Source organism: Lepisma saccharinum, chromosome 3 (assembly GCF_977018435.1).
Source record: "Lepisma saccharinum chromosome 3, izLepSacc3.1, whole genome shotgun sequence".
In the NCBI taxonomy this organism is placed as follows: domain Eukaryota; kingdom Metazoa; phylum Arthropoda; class Insecta; order Zygentoma; family Lepismatidae; genus Lepisma; species Lepisma saccharinum.
Genome location: NC_139231.1, coordinates 49,017,748 through 49,041,716, shown reverse-complemented (window position 1 = coordinate 49,041,716; position 23,969 = coordinate 49,017,748). Strand labels below are relative to the sequence as shown.

The 23,969-nt window shown below is 42.5% G+C and overlaps 1 protein-coding gene across 5 annotated transcripts in view; it reads left to right on the top strand.

Moving 5' to 3' along the window:
* The window catches only part of LOC145985016 (zinc finger protein basonuclin-2-like), a 388,343-nt gene that overhangs the window by 91,266 nt on the left and 273,108 nt on the right, over window positions 1-23,969 (top strand). For 3 of the 5 annotated variants that reach the window (XM_083118509.1, XM_083118510.1, XM_083118511.1), the window contains one exon: window positions 9,842-9,922. The exons of the other annotated variants lie outside the window; for them this stretch is intronic. In XM_083118509.1, the coding sequence (XP_082974635.1) occupies window positions 9,842-9,922 (81 nt within the window). The remainder of the gene's footprint in view (window positions 1-9,841; window positions 9,923-23,969) is intronic. 5 annotated transcript variants of the gene reach the window in all.

The following is a 23,969-nucleotide window of genomic DNA, read 5'->3' as shown; positions in this document are numbered from 1 at the left end:
TCAGAATATTAAAATAGGTGTTGTGTAATTACAAAATACACTTTTTCGTGCAAAATAAGAATAAAGTTCGAATTTTGCATAATTTCCAAGATAATTAGACTTCGCGAAAGTGTCGCGCAGCATTCTTGCGAACCCTGTGAAATACCAGTATTCAAGAAAAGTATCGGTTGGTATCGGTAGATGAATTTCAACCGATACTTTCCGATACCGATACCACTGGTATCGTCCGATACCGATACATCGGCATCGGTATCGGCTCAGGATGAAAGGACACTCACAAACACCCATGCCGGGATTCGAACCCGGTACCCCTTGCGTCGTAGTTAACGCATTAGAGGCTGTGTTTTTTGTATAATAGAGGGAAAACTGAGATGGATGCTTTTGTTACACTAGATAAGATGTTAAAGGTAGTGTTTTATTACAATTGGGGAAACAGAAGTTATAGCATCAAGCTGAGGCGTGCCTTCCTTTTGGCACAATATTGCTAAAAAGAGAACGTCAAAGGTAGGGGAAGATGATAAAGTGAGGGCCAACCACTAAAAAAAAAGTGTAAGTAACTCCCCCTCTTGAAAACCCAGGGCACGTCACTGGTATCAAGGTCTATGCAAACAAGTTGTACTGTAACAGACAAATAAGAGAGTAACCGTTCTTCTAACAAGTTCCACAAGCCCAATTAGCTTTTAGCTCAGCGCATTTTCCTCGCTGCTTAGGAATCTATCCACAGCATGTGCGTGTTCTCTTCCAGCAGCCACAGTCCCACAACGTGAGGGGTGGGTGTGGGTTGTAAAAAGAGACTCCCAGCCCTCAACAGTGGACACACACAAAAAAGAGAAAGGCAAGGTTTCGTGTCTGGAATGTATCTTGCGTTGGCGAGTGTCGCCGGGGTCAAGGCTGGTAGGTGACGGGGTCACCCTTGCTTTGGCACGACTCAGGTCAACCGATCCGTGGTTTGACATCGGAGAGGGTTTCCGAGGGGGAGGATCGTGCTGGCTGGATGCCGTCACATGCGGCTGGACAGTGTTAACACTCGAGGTGACCGTTTCTGATAAGCTTTCGTGTGTGACACGCTCGGCAGTGCAACCCACAGACTAGCAATACGGCGCCGTTTCTTTTCAAGCGACTTGCCAATTGGACCTACGATCTCAGATCAGCTTCTAAATTTGGGTAGAAAGAGAAAGACTGCCAAAAATCCGTTTTATCCTCCGATCGGTTAATCGAGACTTAAAACGGGATCCGAACTGCAACGCAATGTGCCTCCACCGGGAATCAAACACGGGACTCCTTGATCACGGCCACCATTACATTATCGCCACCGAAGTTCCTGGGTACAAATGAGTGTCAATTCATCAATTTCATCATATCATCGCTTACCCTCATCGTCACGATCAGCCAAAAGTGGAATGCATGCAACGCTAAATAACAAATACTCAATTTTTGGTTCTCACTGAATAGAAACTAGAAGCCTCTGTTACCGAGCGACTTGGATCCTAAGAAGTAATTATATTATTATTGTTGTTGTTGTTGTTGTTGTTATGAGCTCCGGTGTAGCCAAATGGTTAGCGCTCTTGCCATTGGTGTTAGCGATTCCAGGTTCGATTCCCGATGGGTTTGATTGATTGATTGAATTGTTATTTCAAGTCAACTTTATGCACGGTATGGCTCATCGGGACGGGACCTACAGTTTAAAGTGGGATCCGAACCACTGTGCCATGTACCTCCACCGGGTATCGAACCTTCATTACAAGGCAACAACGCTACCACTATGCCATGGGGGAGGCCCGATTCCCGATGGGAACTCCAAAATGTCGGTGCAGACCCAGCATTGCGAGCATCCACTAGAAAGAAATGGAGTTTGGTCTCAGATGCCAGAAAACAGTGGCGATGGGACTTGATGCGCTGACCACCCGTCACCCAATAAAAATCCGTTTTGGCAGACTGCAGGGCTTTCTCCCTGACCAGATACGTTATGTGCAACGTACCAAATTGCCAAACTGTGTGATCAAGATTTGATCTTACTATTGGGTTCACAAGGAGCTGTTGTGGCACGGAATGTATCGTGTTGTGATATATTAAATGTCGCTAATCGTGCAAACGAATTGAATTGGAAATTGATTAAAATGATGATGGGATATGAATACAGGGAAACGTCCATTTGATGGCAACAGAAAGACCACGGCTTATGTGAAGCACTGAACCATCTAAGGCGTTCACATAAGATACAGAACCTGCTAGAATGGCGACTCCACTAGCAAAGCAATATATCTACGCTCCTCCCTCTTTTCTCGAACACCCAGAAACATCCATCCCACATTGCATTCGTGGGCACACCACCCCCACTGCCGGATCCGCGAAAGCGCGGAACGAAGACCCTATTATCTGGCAAGAGCATTCTTTTATCAACAAACCCATGCGAGGAATCTCGGGATTTGATGACTGTTAGCATTTCCGTGGAACGCAGCGAGGCACCGGAGGTAAAGGAAAAAACAGGTCCAGCAAGCGAGGTGGTTCTCGGCTAGCGTGCAATGTTTGGGCCTAGCCTTGATCTTAATCTCGCGGTCCCGAGGGGGAAGTGTACAGTATATGTTCGGGCTTAAATACCGGCGGACAACATACACTGGCCGCCTCCTTCGTGATCGCATTGTATACTCGCGGTGTCTTCCTCCGATTGCTTCGGGTCAGTTGGTAATAACACACGTGGAAGGTGGACGGAGCTGTAAACCTGCTGGCCCTGGGCGCCTGCGGAGGACTAATGAGTCGAACTGTACCGAGAGCTGACTGGAAGCACCAGACTCCGGTCAAAGACATGGAGGTGTTCCTTCACCTTCTGCTGGGCGGTCCTCTTGAAGCCATACCTCACCATCTTCGCGTAAGGGTCATTGAGTTTGGTGAAAGATATACAGAACGTTGAAAATGGTGCGCAGGCACCGAGATTTGAATACGTAATCTCCTCATCACAAAGTGAGGTGAATTCAACACTCTAGCTTAATAGAAGGCGAATGGGGAACAACGGTGTATATTGAGGACGATTTAGACAAAATTGGTGTTACTATGTATCGATAGCTGCGAAACTTTGTTAGCGAAGGACTTATTCTTGGTTATGGTCGTCTCGGCAGACGAAGTGACCCTCCGTAGCGTCCCCCTTACGCAAGGGAAGGAAAGGGGTGCTGGATTCGATACATGGTGCAGGCACATAGTGGTTCGGATCCCACTTTAAACTGTAGGTCCAGTCCCGATCAGCCTTTCTGTGTTGATTGATTGATTTGGTGCTTTAAGCCCAGTTTATGCACAGTAAGGCTAATCGGGACTGGACCTACAGTTTAAAGTGGGATCCGAACCACTATGTACCTGCAGCAGGTAACGAACCCGGGACCCCTTGATTACAAGGCGACAACGCCATCAGGGAGGCCGCCTTTCTGTTTATAAAGTGAACTTAGAACTCAAAACAAGCGACGGATGAAAACTGATTGCCTCAAGCGTGCATATTCTGTGGCTGAGAGTATCTCGTCCGTGGTCGGAGTCCGCAAAGACTCTTTCCTCGGAATACGATCATTGATCTTCCTCCACGCTTTGTTATTCCTTTCATTGTACAACTTTGTTAATATTGTTAAGTATTGAGGAATAACAGAATAAATACACATGTAATGATAGTTTCAAGACAACATCATGGCTATGAATGTTCTTCAATCAATTCGCGTAAAAGTTGGAAATGTGAGAAGGCTTCCGGATGACGCGAAAGCGACCCCATATCAACAAATTTCGGAAGAAAATATACTATCAGTGCACAATTCCGACTAATCTGTGCACGTTTTTACAGAATTATTGTACAGTCAAGGACATTTCTGAGTTAAGATCCCATTTGAAAGTTAGTGGAGGTTATTACAATCCAGAAGTGTCCATAATTGTATATGTAGTTCGGAACAAAATGTTAAATGGATGTGGCACTGCACAGCAACTGGACCAATTAGAAAATTAATAGTTTGTAGCAATTTGGCATTCTGCCCCATTAGAATTGATTGATTTGCTTTATATTTACTTCGCATTTCTGCCAACTTTGACTAATCGCGAAGATTAGGATGAAATTGAAGAAGGGACACTTACAAAGAACACCCATGCACGGGCCGATATTCGAACCCGGGACACATGCCCATTAGCAATGACAAACGTTGACACTATTACCCAAACAGGAGAACCATATGATTCAAATTGAAATGAAAGATTTAGTGTCATAATTATGTACAGTATCCGAAAAATGAGGTACAGTCACCGACAATAAAAATGAGACACGTAGGTCCTGAAATATTCGCTTCCTTTCAAGGCGTTCTGTGTGTTGCCTAACTCTAAGGCGGTGGTAAAAGTTGCCATTGAAAATCTGCTACCTAGGTGTCCCATTTTTATTACCTGTGACTGTACAAGGGCAGATGGGAACGGTCGAACATGAGTGGTAGACTCACGATTTCGCCACCGTAGTTTCCAGGTGATCTGAGGATTGGATGGTTCTGGATTGGTGTCGATCAATTTGAGCATATCGTCCTCCATCCTCATCCTCGCGATTATCCTAAACTGCCGTAAAGTGACGTAAAATAGCCAAAATTAGAACATAAACTGTTAGGCATAGTCTGCCTCCTAGACATGGTCTTAAGCCTAGGGTCAATACTGGATGAGCGTCCCGTATGCTTTTACACCCATTCGTGACCTGGCTGTGTATATGGTCTCTTGAGGTCCGCTCGCTTCTCCCTTTCTTGGTGTATTTTGGTAACGCATTTATTAATAGCTTGAATAGGGTCGAGCGTGCGTGGAGCTTGTGCCGTGTGTGCATCTGTGCGTGCATTGTGGAGAACTTTATGGTCCTTCGTCCCCTCCCCCCGTTCTTTTCCTTTCTGGGTGCGTGGGCGTGTGTGTTACCGTAGCAATGGAGGACCTAGACTGTGGAATGGCACCGGTGTTTGGCTCTTGCAGTCACGTTGCGGTTTTCCAAAATATTTTAAAGTCTAGAGCCTTGGACAGGTTAACGCACCAGATTTTTATTGGAATATCGCTACTGTAGCTACCACACTAAAAAGCATATCTATAGTTCGTTTGGAAATACCGAGTGGTGCCTCTGTCAAGAACCGAGAGAAATTTCTTTGGTTTGGCTCTGAGGTGGGCGCTATTTAGTGGGTAGATTTCTAGGTAAGACATTTTCACTAGTGTAGTATCCTTCCCATGGCTTGGCCCGTGCTGCGTGGCCATATATAACAGCTTTTTTTTTTGCAGCAAATAATAAGCACCCCTCATTCCAAGTCAAATCGTTTCTTCGATGCCTCTACCATTTCCAGGACCTCCCCCATGGCGCAGTGGTAGCGTCATTGCCTTGTAATCGAGGGGTCCCGGGTTCGATACCCGGTGGAGGCACAAGTGGTTTGGATCCCACTTTCAACTGTAGGTCCAGTCCCGATTAGCCTTACTGTGCATAAAGTGGACTTAAAACAACAAATCAACCAACCAACCCACTTTAAACTGTAGGCCCAGTCCCGATTAGCCTTACTGTGCATAAAGTGTACTTAAAACAACAAATCAACCAACCAACCCACTTTAAACTGTAGGTCCAGTCCCGATTAGCCTTACTGTGCATAAAGTGGACTTAAAACAGCAACTCAAAAAAACTCTACCATTTCCAAACATTCTGTGAATCTTTCTCTGTATTTCGAACGGGGTGTAAAAGGTGACTCTTTCCCAGGACACCCACTTTTCATCCTCCCTTCCACGTAGTACATCCTGGACTGCATTTTGCAGACTAGCGAGGCTCTGGCGTCTGGACTAACGGCCAGTGTAATCCTCCGTGAGGCTCGTGTTGTGTTGTCCTTGTGATTGTCCTTTCATCCATTTCATCACCATACATCCTCATCTTTGCGATTATCCAAATGTGACAGAAAAATGAAGTAAAATATACTAAATAAATCCAATCGTATTTCTTAGATCTTTGGATACCTTTTAATTTTACCAATCTGCACTCTTGATACTTATTTCTTATTTTTTTCTTTATTTTGTTGTTTTGAATTCTTTGCATGCCGCTGTTTCCTTTCTTCTCTTATCCTTTAATCTTTTCCTTTCTCTCAATATATTCCTCTGCATTATCTCGCAGGTTTTTCAGCTTGCTTCTTTGAATACTGTTTCCTTTCTTTACGAAATTATTTTATTATTTTCTTTTCCTTCATCGTCGTTCTAAAGTTTTAGAACTCTCTCCGATGCTTACTTTGTGGCTTTTTGCCACTTCAGTTTCTCTGTACTTTGGTAACGCCTTTTTTGTCTCAACTTTCGTGATTTTCACTCCTTGCTTGTTCTAATTATAGATACGAGTATCACCATTTGTTCTTCTTTCTTTCCATTCTCTGGTGTTTGTTCCTTCTTTTTTCGTGTTTACACCTTTCTTTTCTCTCCCTTACTTCTCTGTTTATGTTTGCTTTGCTTATTCTACTTATCCTTTTCTTTCGTTTCTCCTTTGTTTCCTTCTCCGTTTACCTTTCAATTTTTTACTTCTATTGGCTCTATCCTATCTTATTCTTTGCTATTTACCATTTCTTTATCCCGTTGTCCCTTCGTATAGTTCCTTGTTTCCTCCGGCCAATTAAACTCAGCTTATCATATATCATGTTTCAAAGACAAGTGCTGCGCGTAATCCAATGGCAAATAGTGGCACATCAACCTGGGAAGACCTCAGCAATTTGGCGCTATTGTATGCTAATTCCCGCAGGATAAACAGAGGAAACGCCTATCCCGAATGTTCTCTCGGATAGGCGGCCGATGCCTTCACAGAACAGATGTCCGCAATTGAAACCTTGAATTAATTTTATTCCCGTGCAGGAAACGGGCTTCACCGTTGTTCTGTGTCGGCTGTTGTGCGGCGTTCCCACATGTATATTAGTCACTTTTGTAAATGGTCTGCCTGATAGAAAGGAGAGAATGGGTTGATCAGATTTATTTTTTCTCAGGTTCTTGACTGCCCGGTTATCTTGTTTGAAATAGTTAGATTTTTACCACAGCGGGTTTATTCTATAACGGCACGCTCTCCAGACCGAAATTTGTGTTTTCTTCCCCATGATTTTTCATTGTGAAACATTTGTCAGCTGACAGTATATATAAACATATTTCGTACTCCCAACGGCAAAAGTAATACTGGGCGAATTGTCCATCTCCATTTTCACTCGCTCTTGTTTCCCGCAGTGTGGTGAATCATGAATTGAATATAACGTCAACAAGTAGAGAAAATCATCTTCAATGGAATCGTGTTCCTTTAATCATCACAGGATGTAAAAAAAACAAAGAACGAAATATGATGGCCTGCTTGTCTGCTATTATATTTGCTGTTGGCTGTACCTAACATAGCTTATTTAGCAGTGGTGGATTATCAGTTACCTTTTCTCTTGGGGTGAACTATTTTTTTAGCTGTCGCTTGTTAGACTCAGTGAATGTGTTCTGTTAGTTTCAAATGTCAAAGGGGGATCACCATTTATCTTGATAAATATAATTTGTTGTTATTTTTATACGTCTTGGGTTTGAGTTTTGGTTTTAAGTACACCGTATGCACAGATAGGCTAATCGGGACTGGTCCTTCAGTTTAAAGTGAGATTTAAACCACCATGTATCTCCACCGGGTATCGAACCCGGGACGACGTTACCACTACGCCATCTGGGAGGCTTATGCATCTTATGTGTCAAAGTGGGATTATTGGTTATTGATTCCTGTATATAAATAAGTCATTTTGAAGGGTTAGTGAAAGTTTCATATTGAAGTCCCTGTATAAGCCGCTCTGAGGTCCACTCAGTCTCTGATGCTGATCATACAATACAACTTCACACATCTTCACCTCTTATGTGCCTTCCGTTATGCTAAATTGTCATCGGTGAGCTTTAATGAATGCATACATATAAAAGCCGAATTATTTAACACCGCCAACGTGAAAGATAAGTGCGCAAGAGATGGAAAAACAATGATGCATTCGTGGCCTTCATTAAAATTACCATTTCAGCATTAGCTTGGCGAGACTGAAGCTGAACAATTTGCCTCCTCGAAATCTGTCCTCAAACGTAGAGGATTTGTAAGAAGATTCGTAATACTCTCATTAACCTGTCAACCCAGGTTAACAGTGCTTCGGACTCTGTGTATCAAGCGTTGCCAGGCGCAAGGAAATTTCCATTAGGCGCTAACACTTCAGTGTTCATTTCAGATTTCTCATTATCATGAAAATAGCGCTGTAAAATTGTGGCAACCAAGTGATATTTCCACACACACTGCGAGAACTTAACTTTGTAATTTCAAAACGTTATTCTGGAAAAATTTGAATTATACAAAGACCGGCAGAAAAAGCTGACGGTTTTTAAATGTGTATATAAATAAAACAATTAATGTAATCCAAGGTTATAATAATAAAAATTGCTACAAATATAATTGCCATTTTCAGTGCTTACATTAATTTTTCTTTGTTTTGAAAATTTTGTCCGATAAATACCTCCATTCCTTACACATTAATGTAGCCTTGCCTTTAAGTTGGACGTCGCCCTCACTAGCATTTCATTCGGAATTGCCGCTATTTCGTTGCGAATAGCTAACTTGAGATCACCAATTGTTGTTCAAATGGTTCAAATGTTCAAGAATGGTGTTTACCTTGGACACAATTGGATTGTTGTGTGAGTTCTTTCAACGGCGGAGTGGGGGGAGTCGCTCAACGCCATTTTAATTAAGATGAAGCAGTGGACTTCTTTTGAAGAAGACTGTTATGTTAAGTTATGTTTCCATAACTGCAGTTCGTTATGTGAATATGCTGAACAACTTCCTTATACCGGAATTAGCTAGACGTGGAATTAATTGTGCAAACATTTGGTTCCAACAAGATGGTGCTACTGCGCATACTGCACGGATCTCAATGGGCATGGTTCGGGAAATGTTTCCTGGACCTGTAGTGTCAAGAAATGGTGACGTTCCCTGGCCTCCTTGCTCCCCGGATCTAACGATGTGTGATTATTTCCTCTGGGGCTACCTCAAATCAAAAGTGTATGTTGAAAGACCTCACACAATTGGTGATCTCAAGTTAGCTATTCGCAACGAAATGGCGGCAACTCCGAATGAAATGCGGAGGGCGACGTCCAACTTAAAGGCAAGGCTACATGAATGTGTAAGGAATGGAGGTCATCATTTATCGGACACAATTTTCAAAACAAAGAAAAATTAATGTAAGCACTGAAAATGGCAATTATTTTTGTAGCAATTTTGACCATTAAACCTTGCATTACATTAATTGTTTTATTTATATACACATTTCAAAACCGTCAGCTTTTTCTGCCAGTCCCTTGTATCCCTGTATCGAAATATGTTACGTATACCCACAGAGGTGTGCCTAAGGGTGAGCTAGTGGGGTCATATTCACCAATTGGCTCCGAAAAGTCAAATGCTGGAAAATATGACAAAAATCTGACTAATAAAAAACGAAGCCCCTTACCAAAAAATCTGGGCACGCAAAGTTTCCCCAAATACATCTCCATCTCCCACAGTGCTGTGTGATGTACCCATTGAAAATATATTAATTCTAATACGACTGATGGATGAAGAGGAAGGCGTCTGATACCTTGCGGTTGTTCCAGTTCGATCTCCTTTACCCCCTTTCATCTCTTTTAGCATCTTCCTCATCTCCACATAGTCTCAATAGCTATTCAGGTTTTGCTATCCTAGTATATACTGTGATAATTTATTGTTTGTGATATCATTAAAAGAACTTTTGGGAAACTAAGAAAAAAAAAGGGTTTTATATACAGTGTTGCAAGTTGCACAAATAATTCTCTTTACGCTTGGCAATTTTCTTGTTTGCAGTGGGCCTCTGTTGCTTCCTGGTTCTTCCGCGGCGCGGCGCGACCAACCACCGCCAGTGACATCTTTGCTCCATTTTTCACGGTAAAGGAAAAAGTCCTGAGAAGTTTTTCTCGTTTATTTTCTCTCTCTCTCTCTCTTACTTTTTTCCTCATACCATTTTGCCATCCCCACAGGCGGGACCTCAATTGCTAGAAGTGATTAGATTAAATAGGTGTATTGAGACCATTACAGTTTCATCAAGCCAACCTTGTATCTCTCCCCCTCGTTGAATTTTTTTTAATCTCCCCTCGGGACTCAAAAATAGCTGTGAATCTTATAAGGAGACAGATTGGTTTTAAAAAGCCTTGGAATCTTCTTATCCCCTCCCCATCTTCTCAGTTTTCCCTCTTTTTTTTTAATACCCTTGAGCATGTAGACGCTAAAATGGGGGGAGAGAATGTTATGATAGGGACGGAGCGAAGAAAAAAAGAACATCGTGTGACAGTGGAACGTCGTTCAGAGGAGCTGTCGTCCTGTGGTGAATGGTTTGTCGTTTAGAAGTTTCAGAGTGGGGTCCTTGGTTCAGCTACCAGTGTAAGTCACTAACATTTGCATGTTGTCGGGGAAGATCTGGTGACGATAAAATAATTATGGAGAATATTAGTCTCTGCATAATTTTAGCATCCTTGATCGTATTATTACTGCAAGTGCAGTAAGATATTTCCTGTGGTCTAAGATAGAAACGTGGGAAAGTGTCGTGTCAACCAAGTTTTAACTTATAGGTTTTGTGGTAAACTTGATTCTGTACCATTCACATGTTAATTTTTCTTGAGTGCGGTCGAATTCCACCTAAGCTTGAGTGTTCCTTTGCAAGAATGCCTTCATCAATTTCATCCAACTATATATCATTCAATCACCATTAGAAATCAATCACCTTAGATCTTCCAGGCAGATATTCTGAATTCTGAAACTACTTCTGTTTAAAATACCCCAAGAACTTTTAGGTGGATATTCTTAATTCTGAAAGACTACACCCGTTTCGATATTACCCTTGGCACGTATTTTAAATTCTGAAAGAATACATCCTTGTAGATATCACCTTAGAGCTTTCAGACAGATATTCTGCTTCGAAATCAGACTTTTTTACAGATCGGATATGCTAGAGTCAAGAAGAAAAAATAACTTGTAACCTGTCCGGGGCAGATATTTTTAATTCTGAAAGCCTACTTCTGTTTATGCTCTAGGGCTTTCAACAGAATTTTTGTGTGAATTGGTTGCATTGTTGACTGAATTTTTGTAATAGCTGACTGGCTGAAAGAGTTAGCCTTCTTGCTATTACAAAAAACTCAAGTCACACAGAAGGAAGCCTCAAGAAGGTTCTGCCGAAAGCTGGACTGTGGTTTATAAACATAGTCTTTCAGAATATCACTGTCAATCTTAGAGACCTAGGACAGACATGAAAAGATAGCTTCTGAGGTAAGTCCTTGATCCAGGAGACCCTTAGATCCTTCTAACAGAACGACAATTACTTAACTCCAGTAATTGTGCTATCACAGCCCAACCCTCTCCAATAGCTGCGTGCGTCCCGTGCTTAAAAAGAAGGTGGGCAGGAGGGGAGTCAAGAAAGAGCGTTCCCCCATTGAAGTAATCGCGCAATTTTGATTGTCGCGCGATGGCTGACAGTAAAGACCGGAAGCGTTTCCTCTAAGACCGGAACCCGGAGTCACACGACAATCCGTGGCCACTGTTTTCGTGAGCTCGGTTCTTGTCACGAACTTAATGTGAATATCAAGCTCCGCAATCGAAGTCCAGATCGCTGAGTGTGACAGATAGGAGACGGTCGGAGGCGAGTCAATCTCTTTCCAGGGGGAGGTCGACGGTTACTGCCGCCGTGCATGTGAGGTTGACATAACCGTTTTACATGAGCTTGAGTTCCGGTTTGCAAGCTCAGTATCTCTTTATGTGAGGCATGTAATGTGGGAGCCTAAATTGGAGCGCGACGAAAGGAAGGCTGACAGGTCTTGATACTCTAGGATCTGTAAGCTTGCCTCGGTGGGTTCTTACAGGAATACTTTGTGACAGGGATGGGTGGGTACTAAAGTCAATGATTTCATTCTTTAAATTTATCGCCGAGTTTCTGCTACTTTTGGCTAATCGGGAAGATGAGGATGAGTGATGGTGTGGGACACCCACAAAGAACACCCATGTGCAGGTCAGGGGCCCCTGGCTCGTAGCGCACTGTGCTAACTACTTCGCTATGCAGGTCGGCTAAAGTCAAAGAGGAATAACTTGCAACATGAGTGGATTGGAGGATGCTTAAGTCAACGAGAAATAACCTACAGTAGGCATGGCTTCAGGAGTACTACTGTCAGCGACGAATAACTTGTACCACGCGGGTTTTACCACGCGTGCAACTTGCAGTAGAATTGGTTTGGAAACAATTTAAACCAACGAAAAACAACTTGTAACTAGCTGTTTCGAGGATACTAAACAACGCATAGATTGGGAGTTACTAAAATCAGCGAGGAATAACTTCCAGGAGCAATCATTTCAAGAGACACGATTGGTCCATACCGTATCTCTACCCATGAGAGCCAACTTTCAACCTGACATATTATGTTTTCCTGTACGTGTTTCTCGCGATCTCCATTATAAACCGTTTTTCGGTTTGTGCAGTCACAGACACTTCTGGGTTGTAACTATCTCATTGAAAAATGGTATTGTTACAACTTAGAAGCGTCCGTTACTGTACGTGGAGCGACTAAGGGTCGTAAACGACACTCCAACTTATTTCCTCCACTGATTCGTGCGTGCATGTCAAGAGGTGCGTTGAGGGGTCTCGGAAAGCAAGGATTTCAGGTAAATCCTAGGATAATTTCCTGCTTGGGCCTCCGCCGAGGTATACATGGCGGGGAAGGCCGTTGATTGCAGGGGCACGATGTGGGTCAATCGTCTCTTGCAGTCTTGGGTCAAGGACGCTTCGTGACCCCTTGCCGGCTCTTAATACAGGCAGGGAGTTACGTAAAGCTCCATTGTGCCAGTTGGCTGCATTGAGCACCGACACGTATGCATCATTGCAGCTTTTATCTCGCAGAATTGCCATCTGTTCGATGTTCGTATGATTCTTTACTCTTTCAATCCCGAATGGCTTATAAACTCTTTGTATTCATTCCTCACTCTAGGCGCAGAACTTTTATTCCTGAGTGGAGTGATTCCTAATTACCCTTTAGAATCCTCAATGGAATCACTAAAACATACTTTTGTGATGGCAGTCTAAGTCTAGTAACTTCTGATCCTAGTTGGAATCACTGGCTATTCACTCTTTTGCTTCTAGTCTTTATGCAGTAACTCCCAGTCCATCCTTTCCTTAAGACTTGGCCACATCAGATCCAGAAATTTAAAATCCTAATTAGCATTATTAAGTATCACTTCATCTGCTTTTATCTTAGGTTTAGTACTTTAGTCCTAATTGGAATCACTATGACCTCTAGTTACATGTGATTTATGTTGGAATCATTAGCTATCCTTTTCCCTGGTTCCATCTTCAGTCTGGTAACAACTACTCCTAATTGGAATCGCTGACTTTTCCTTCCTCTTCTTCTACCCAAGAACAGTAACCTTTGATCCTCGTTGTAATCACTAGCTACTATCATTCCCTCTGCTTCCAGCTAAGGTCTAGTAACTTCTATTCCTAATTGGAATCACTGTGCTATCTCTAGTTACATTTAATTCGTGCTGGAATCATTAGTTATTCTTTTCACAGTTTCCATCTCGAGTCTTGTAACGTCTACTCCTAATTGGAATCACTGACTATTCCTTCCTCTTCTTCTACCCAAGAACAGTATCCTTTGATGCTCGTTGTAATCACTAGCTACTATCATTCCCTCTGCTTCCAGCTAAGGTCTAGTAACTTCTATTCCTAATTGGAATCACTGTGCTATCTCTAGTTACATTTAATTCGTGCTGGAATCATTAGTTATTCTTTTCACAGTTTCCATCTCGAGTCTTGTAACGTCTACTCCTAATTGGAATCACTGACTATTCCTTCCTCTTCTTCTACCCAAGAACAGTATCCTTTGATGCTCGTTATAATCACTAGCTACTATCATTCCCTCTGCTTCCACCTAAGGTCTAGTAACTTCTATTCCTAATTGGAATCACTGTGCTATCTCTAGTTACATTTAATTCGTGCTGGAATCTTGAGCTATCCTCTCGCTGTTTCCACCTTGAGTCTGGTAACGTTTACTCCTAATCACTATGCTATCTCTAGTTACATATTTAATTCATGGTGGAATCACTAGCTATCCTGTCCCCTGTTTCCATCTTGGCTCTAGTAACACTAACTAACTCTCTAGCCTTCTTGAATCCGAAGGTTTATGGCTGCAGCAACACAAGCCTTCGATCTGTCCCTATCCTGGGCCAGATCAATCCAATCTTTTCCATCCTTACTGATTTCCTTTAGGTCCATATCAAAGTTATCCCTCCATCTTCGTCTTGGCCCTCTTACTATCAGGGTTACCAACAAGAATCCTGTAAACTCTTATTTCCAATTCGTGCCACATGGCCTTTCGTGCCACATGGCCTGCTCACCTAAGTCTTCTTGATTTAATTATTCTAATAAGTAAAATAATAATTCTAGTAACATCCAGTTTCAATTGGGATCACAGACTATTCCTTCCCCTGCTTCTAGCCAGGAACAGTAACCTTTGGTCCTCGTTATAATCACTAGCTATCATTCCCTCTGCTTCCAACCCAGGTCTAGTAACTTTTATTCCTAATTGGAATCTCTTCCACAATTCCTATATCTGTTTCCATTTTAGATAGTTCGCACCTGAGCAGCAGCTGAGCAGGACGCAAGTTTTAAAACAGTCATACTGAAGAAGGGTAGCGCTAAGGGCAGTAATTTTGGTCTGGTAACTTCTAATCCAACAAGTGACTATCGTTTCCGCCTTATTCTAATCAAGCTCGACCAACTTTTTATCCTCGTTGAAGTCACAAGAAAATTTTACTTCTACTTCCAACCTAGTTCCATTAACTTACAATTAGCTGTCCTTTCCTCTGCTTCCAGCCTAGATGTAGTAACTTCTATTCTCCATTGGAACCACTGCCTATCCCTTTCCTTCACCTCCACAGAGCTATCTCCGAACCCTGTTATTTGGCTCGGCCATGAAGGCGATCAATCTAGAAACCCGATCATTTGTGTCAAGCCATGCCTCGGCATGGGACCTTGATAAGCAGGGAACGAAAGCGGAAAAGGGGGAGGGGGGAGAGTTTTTGTGTGAGATTGGTCGGTACCAGCAGGTGACACCTCTTCCACGACGCAGAAGCTAAAGAGGGGGTTGGTTCATCAAGCTCTGAAGACCTTTCGGGGCAGGGGATGAAATACGTGTAGGGGTGTCGACGTTCTACTTCAAAAGCTGGAGGGACACACACACAATGATGCCAAGAATACGCTTTATGTCTGTAATTTGGTTAACTGTGCATATTTCTTCTGCAACAATATGCGGCACCTTTCATGTGCGTGACATTACGACGGTGAATGGTGTGCCCGCCTATTGATGTGGAATGAGAATATTCTTGTGTAATTATTATTATATTCTCTATATAAGGAGAACGGAAGAATATTGAAGAATTTATCTCCCACCAGACTCTAAGCATTGGAAGGTTGCTATAACCTAACCTACTACGGGAATATTCTAGAGAATGTAGATTCTTTCGAATATGAGAACAGTCGAGACATCTCTGTACTGAGCTATTCGGTACTTTCCCCAGTCGATCGGAATGCGAGAATATTGGGAAATTTTTCTTCAGTCGGTCAGAATGCGAGAATAAAGCTAAAAGGTAAAGTTCCCCATGCATTCAGCACCGTGCCATGAAGGCACGTTTAGCGAATGTGCAGGTAGTGCACCACACATTATTGTTCTCGGCCACTTTCGAGGTGATGTGGTCAGCACCCCGGTCCGGCCGCCTTAAGCCTCCAGGGTTACCACAAGGCACCCAATGATTTGAGGCTGGGCGAGCCCCAGAGTTGCTTTGTGCGGGGACAAGGCCAGAAAAATTCCGATCTTACATCACTCACCCTGGGAATCGAACCTGGGTCTCCCGCGTGGCAGTCAGGTGCCCTATCGACGAGAATATTCGAGAATATTTCTTCAGTCGATCAGAATGCGAGAATCTTCAAGAATTTTTCTTTAGTCCATCAGAATGTTCGATGCACTGACCATGCGTCACCCAGTGAGAAGCCTATTGCAAGGCCTTGGTTGTAAACTATGCTGGAAAAATAAATACCTCACGTTATGAGAAAAAGAACACCAGGAATTGGGAAGACGATTAAGTGTTGAGAGGTAAAATACCCCCTCCCTCAACGTTATGAAATTCCTGGGAGGCTAAAACACATCTCCTTTTGTGCGTGCTCATTAAATACCAAACAATGGTGATCCGAATAACAGAGATGGTGATGGAAATGAGAAATCATCTCCTGTTTTTACCCCCCCCCCCCCCATCTTTACCGATCCATTCCAATATTTTGACTGCGCCTTCTCATAACGAGGAATGATCTTTCCAGGTTCTGCCGGTTCAAGGGGGTGGAGGAGGGGGTTGCTTTGGTGCTTTTGGTGTGCAGCGGCCGAAGGGCGATGACAGATCCGGTGTTGTTTCGCGTCCTGCACGATAGAGGATGAGTCACCGCACAAGACTCGTCTTAGCTTGGTTTACTTTTTTGGATTTTGTTTATTTTGAAAATCGGAGCGGAGCGGGCTCTCTCAGTCCGTCTTTTTCTCTCTTCTTCTCTTCTTCTCTCTCTCTCTTTATCTTGGGTCCAAGTTTTGTATCCATCACCACAAGCTTCAGACTTGCCGACACAGGTGTGTGTGTGTGTGTTCGTGATCCTTTGTTCTTTTATATTCCAGAAGAATCTAATATTTTAACGAATCGTGCCTAAGAATGAAGCATTTTTAACTAATTTTCGTAAATAATGTGTTATTTCTAAACGAATCATTCCAAGGAATCTTATTACTATTATTTTTTTGAAGAAAAAAAAGTTCGACTCAATGTTTTATTTCTGAACGTTCATTCGAAAGAACCTATTTCTTTCTGAAAGAATCATTGAAAGGATTTAGTATTTTATTTCTGAACGATTCATTCGAAAGAACGTATTGTTTTTGAACGAATCACTGGAAACTACTTCTCATTTTTCTGAATACATCGTTTGAAAGAACTGTTACTTTTTAATAAGTCGTTATTTATTTCTGAATGATTAATTTAAAAGAACCTTATATTTCTTAAGAAATATAACGAGTCGTTCAAAAGAAACTAACAGGCCTATTGTTTGAATGAATCTTTGTAAAAAACCTACATTTCTGAAACGAATCATTCGAAGGAACCTATTAGGTAGTTTTGAATGATTCATTTTTAGGAACGAATTAAATTAAGGAACCTATAATTATTTCAACGTAGTATTAGATTCCACCATACGAATCAATATAAGGCAGCGATTTGAAAGTATGCATACTGACACTTAAAACCATTTCTGGCTTACATTCGATAAATATTTACATCAAGAATGGACATGGTATCCTACTACAAAGTACGCTAAGATCATCAATATCGAAAACATGCTTCAAATGTATAACTTTTTACATATGTTCAAAATGCCAATATTCACCTTTTGGGAGCCAGATTTTCTTTATTGGATTGATAAGAAATTACCTTTGTGATATTCTTAAATACCATTATCTTGAAAAGTCTTGAAAGTAAATTATTTTCACTTGCATTTTCTCTTTAATTTATAAAATTACGTAAAAGTTAAATTGTTGGGAATGTTGCACGACGAATTCATTACAAATGAAACTGCATTCGAAGCATCTCTTTGATACACTCTTTACATACTTTTCCTCATCTTGTGGTTTCAGCGATGCGTTAATGATGAACAGAAAAAAAAGCATCACAGGCCTTGACACAGTTTCCAAAGAAAGTGCAAAATTTTGCACCTACGATTTTGACCTTCCCTCAGGATATTGAAAAGAGAAGGGAATCCCCTCACCTGCATCCTTCCCCGTTCTCCGCTTTTTGCAAAAGTTGTTGTTTTCGGGGTTTCTTCAAGTTTCATCTTTCTGGATACTGTGGATGCTGATGTACGGACAGTTCCTTTCTGATTCTTTATAGTCTAGGAGCCCCAGTGCGAGGCACGGCTGTTATTCAACCGACCTTAGTTTTTTAGGATTTGGAGCGTGTTTTCCCACCCGATCACAAGTAAAGTAACCCATTACTTTTCGAGTAACTTTCGTTTGTTTTGAAATCCACTTTATGCACATAAATGCTAATCTGGACTGGATCTACCGCTTAAAGTGGGATTCGAACCACTATGTGCCTCCAGTGGATGTCGAACCCGGTCCCCTTGATTACAAGGCGTTACCACTACGCCATCCGGGAGACCCAAGTAACTTTCGTAACCTAATACCTTTAGTAATGTAAAAGTATCCACATCAACTCCTCCCCTGGGAAATTCATTGATTTTATTCATTATTAATTATATATATATATATATATATATATTAAATCGCCTAGCTAACCATGGTTCCTAGCCATCTACAATATGTAGTTCTAGTATTTACAAGAAGAGTTCTGTCTTGTACAGACCTAATATATATTTTCCCTTCTAATGCGTATTTTTTGTATTTTTCTTATTCAACGTCACCTTTATGCCGTTTCCGGCAAAATCGACAATGAGGTTGAATACAGATAGATTCCGAAAGGATCAACCATGCCGGGGATGGAACTCGGAAGTCGGCGCCTTCGGTAATGAGATCGTGGGCCGGTCACTGAAGGCCCGGTATTTGTTAGTGTTGTTTTTTACATTAAGGCTAAATTCTGTGCTTCTTCCTAATTCTGACTGGTTTGTAAACCATCTTTATAACTTTACCAAGAATCTTGTCCAGAATTTAATATCGGAGCGTAAGTGTACAGGACGAGAAATGCCTTCCTGCTGACTTTTCGCCACTCTCAACGGGGGGGAATCAAGCCAGGGACTTTCGGGAGAGCAAACACGTAATTTGAGAACAAGAGGCTTTCAATTTGTTACTCTGTAATTTGATCCGCTCCACGGTCCTGGCCAATGTGACAATTTGCTAGGGTAGTTTTTTGGAGGGACGACATCCGGGCAATCCCCACCCCTATTTCCAGACGAGGATATTTTAATGCATCAAAACTCGTGGACCGTCCCCCCTATGCAATTATCCCCTCAGAGGACGTCAGACCGCAAGCGTGTACTCTGACTCCACCCACAAAAGCTAAGAGACCATTTTTGCTGCCTTCCAGGCGTCCTATCGTGCCATTCCGGGAACTCCAATGACTGGTATCACGACGGGGGTTGTCAATCAAAATGTCCATAGGTATAATTTCCGCCTCCATGTTGTTCTTCGTATGTTGCTTCGGGGACCGTTTCTGCTCTTGGAGACGGAAAAAAAACCCAGAGAAATGTCCTAAGAGAACTGAGGGGTTGATGAATGGCAGGAAGTCCTGTAATTGCTATGTTGGGACATATCATTCCCGGAGGACGACAAAAGATGCGGGACATGGGACATTGATGCAATGCTCTCTACGTTGTAACGATATATTTTGTGTTTTTAAGCTGATTCTCAGCAACATACACAATATACACAACCATACATTTTTGAATCCTTGTCCCGAGGTTCAAAACTTGCAGTACCTGAAGTTCTGTGGATGCTAGTTTAGGCAATAGACACGTACCTCTTCAAATTACAACTTAACGCCCATTTCCTTTTAGATATATATAGGTTTATTCATATTATATTTACAGAAGTTAATTCTTGGCCGTTATTCGCAAAATTACATTCCGGTGTACCCTGTCCCCCCTTCCCGAAGAGAGTGTGTAGACTCGCGTAGCCACTGGCTCCACGAGTAAAAAAAAATATAACCCTCAGTACCAAAAAAGGTGGCTGAAGGTATGTGTGCTGTGTACCCGGTTTCCCACATGAAATAAACTATTGGAATAATGTGAAAAGAGCAAGTGTGTGTACTAAAAGAAAGAGAGAAAGTTAAAGTATCCGCCTATTCATATTATCAAGAAAAGTCTTCGTTTCGCCCCATAGAGAAGAGACACCTCTTTACCTCGCCGTATCGCACCAAAACATCTGAGCCCGACTGCTCCTCTGCCCTTCCTATTTATAGGCCCCGCTAATGACCTAAACCGTTACTGGAAACTTACCGCTCCCCAACGGCCAAGAACCCAAACGTACAGGAATACATAGACATACACAATTTATAACATAAAAAAGGATCCAGTAATGATCGCATCATTACATAGTCCCCCCTTCCTGAAGAGAGAGAGATCAAAGTTCTGTAACCTAGAAAAAATAATAATAATATACACAAAACACTTGTTCGCAGTTTCTGTTCACTACAAACACACTTTCATTAGATAACACGACACTGACAGTCAATGTTCACTCTAATTTTGTCCACAAGTGTACTTCGAGATCCGTGATCTTCCCTCAGCACTGGAGCTGGTTAACACACGTCGATTCTTACCCGCTCAGCATCTCTTCCATCCTTCCTCCTGGACCAATGAGAGACAGTCTCCTGGAAATCCATCCAAGTCATCAAGGCTGCTGGTTCGAGTCCCGGCAACGCCACTGGTCTGCGCTCCTGCCGAGATCGGAAGACACCGCTTCTACCGGTTTCCACATGAATGGATCGAAGTGGCTCTACATCCGAAGATGTCACTGCTATGCTCGGCGCTAGAACTGCGTTCACTCGCCACCGAACTGCGACTTCTCGACGAAATTACACGGTAAAAGAATACGCACTAACTTTGCGTTACTTTCGCGATGAAATTGACTGCGGAACGACACTTTTGTATGAGTACTGTATGAGGTATGAGGTAGAGAAAATAAGTGAAAGATGGAATAAAGAAAAGATAGAAAAGTCGCTATGTACAATATTTACAAAAAATCCCCCTTTGAAATTAGACTAGAATCTGTTTCTCAGCTTGTAACGCATCCGGGATATATCTTCGTCTTGCTCCTCCTGCCGAAGTTACGTGCGTTCTCTTTGCTGAATTGGGTTCGGCTACTTTCCTTGCAAAGTCAGGTGGCGAAGAATAAGGCTTCAACTGGTCACTGTTGGCTCTCAATATTCTTCCGTCCCCGCTGTGTTTCATTTTGAAAGTATTTGCCGAAGTTTGCTCCGCAATTGCGTGTGATCCAGAGGACTTCCCCGAGAATTTACTGCTTACTCTGCGGGCCTTACCAGAGATAGGATGTTCCTTAAGCCAAGCTTTATTCCCCACTTCAAACGTGCATTTGCGGCGTTTCTTATCACAAGCTTTGTTCTTGGCGTCTTTCATCCTGAATTTCGTTTCCTCCTTGCTTGACATGAAATCTTGCTTCTTATTCCTGTCATCTTTTAATACGCAGCATGGCTGGCACGACTTACAATACTGGATAACGTCTTTAGTTAGGCCTATCCAAGTGTATTGTTCCCTAACCTTCGCTAACGTTTTCAATCTCCCAGGATGACAAGCGAATGCATTATCATGCAACGACACGAGAATTTGCGAACGTAGAGATGCAGGTGCCCATATTTTCCCTTTTCCCTTCTCTTTGTACTTTTCCGTAGGCAAATTTCTCCTAAGAATTCCCTCGTTGTCGAAGTACGAAGATTTGGCCTGGGTCTTCACCTTTTCCTTGTACTTCTTCGTTCCTTCCACCTCCTCATTCCTTGTAGCCCTCGCTACGTCAGCAAGAAACTTGTCTTTCATTTGCTCGGAAATGAGGGAGGCTGTGTCCAGAAGCCTACGTGGCTCCTCAGAATTGTATTCTTAATTTCCCTCAGTGGCAGAGAATGGCAACAATGAAGAATCTTCCATATCTTTACTTCCAGAGGGACGAACCATGGGCAGTTTTGTGCTCCGAAGCAAATTTTCCCTCTGTTTCTTCCTCATTTGCTTCGCACTTTCTGCAGTACACAAAGCGCTGAAATCTGCAACTGATTTCTGCACATTGTCAGTCGAACATTCGACACGGTCAATCATGTCCTCAGTTTCGGGGTGTGGTTTGCAATTTCCCATCGTCGCGGTTGCTTCAGTAACAGTTTCATTTCTTTCCATCGTCGCAGTCATCGTCGCGGTTAGCCCAGCTTCAGCTTCCACAGTCGACGTTCTCCCCTGCTGCGAGAACGGAAGCCTCTTTCCCACTTCCCTCTTCTCCGCAGAAAATAAATGAATGACGTTACTGTTCTCAAAACTGTAGCCTCCCTGCTTCAAATGTAGCGATATGCCGGCCTTCCTTATGAACCCACGACCTGCGATAAATCCCGTGAAACAATTGCGCAGAACGACGAATTTATGCTTAAATTTCATCCCATTCAAATGTACAGTAAGATACATTTCCCCACATGATTGTACAGAGCCTACTGCCAAAGAAATATTAATACGTTTATTGTTAATCTTATTTCCTTGTTTTTCCAGTTCTCTTGCGATCTCAACAGACACGGTGCTCACAGACGCACCAGAATCCAAATATAGCGTGAAGTCCTTTCCCTGAACCTTACAGGTGACTAACGGTTTTTTGTCGCCAGAAGTGAAATTTCTGCAGTTACGTATTTCCCTATTCCTCCCCCTGTTTTGCTTTCCTTCTACGTGTGCAAGAACCGGAGTTATCTGTTCTGGTCTAACGGTATCTTTAGAGACGGCACAGGTGGCGCCCTTCTGCTGACCATCATACCCCCTTCTCCTCGCCGGTTCTTCTGCTCTCGACGGGGTTCCAATATTCCCGGAAAGGCTCAAGCGGTTGAAAAGACCCGGATTTATGGCACTCATTGATACTTCTGTTCCCACGCGGCCGAAAGTGTTCATTGTCCCCGCGGCTGCTAATTGCCTTGTGCCACTCGCTGAAGTCGGCATGGCAGACAGATCCGGCGAACTGTTGTCCCTCAGTTCTGGACAATAGTACAGGGCTTCTGAATACAATCTCTTTTGAATGTCCATAGAATGGGTTTCCAAATCTTTGATTGTTGCGAATGTTCTGTTGTACAAGTGTGTTCTGAATTTAGGATGGGAAAATTTCAAAACGTGCTGGATGACCTCGTCTTCTGTCCCCCGTTTCTCCCTCATTGCGAAAAGCTTCCTGGTGTGTCGAATAAATGCAAGAAGAGACTGGTCTGGTGACTGGTAATTGTTCTGAATGATCCTTGCTATTTCCGAGTCGTAATCGACACTAAAGAATTCTTCCAAGAACGCCTTCTCAAATTCCCTAAAAGTGCCGAATGGTCTCGAAAATCTGAACCAATCTGCAGCGATTTCCTTCAACGAAAGCGGCAAGATTCTATCTAAGAGAAAAGTATCCCCAATTTCCATGATTTCCTGATAATTGCGTAATTCATACAAATAATCGTGTGGACTTACATCGCCGACGTTTCCCTTAAAGATCGGAATGTTTATGTTGCTTTTTTCCAAGATTTTGTTCATTTTCTCCTCGCCCGTCCTTGCCGAAGTTCCTTGCGTAAGGTTTAGAGAAAGTCTCTCAAGTTCCCCAACAATATCTTCCTCAGGCCTTCCCTCCAAGTTCGCATTGCCTAGCAACTTGCCAATGAGCTCCCTGTCTATTTGAATTGCCATTTTGTCTTCTGTTACTTTCTTTCCACTTCGCAATAACATATGCCTTCAGTACTTCTTACAAAAAATATCCCGACTATGAGCCCCCAGTATGTAACGATATATTTTGTGTTTTTAAGCTGATTCTCAGCAACATACACAATATACACAACCATACATTTTTGAATCCTTGTCCCGAGGTTCAAAACTTGCAGTACCTGAAGTTCTGTGGATGCTAGTTTAGGCAATAGACACGTACCTCTTCAAATTACAACTTAACGCCCATTTCCTTTTAGATATATATAGGTTTATTCATATTATATTTACAGAAGTTAATTCTTGGCCGTTATTCGCAAAATTACATTCCGGTGTACCCTGTCCCCCCTTCCCGAAGAGAGTGTGTAGACTCGCGTAGCCACTGGCTCCACGAGTAAAAAAAAATATAACCCTCAGTACCAAAAAAGGTGGCTGAAGGTATGTGTGCTGTGTACCCGGTTTCCCACATGAAATAAACTATTGGAATAATGTGAAAAGAGC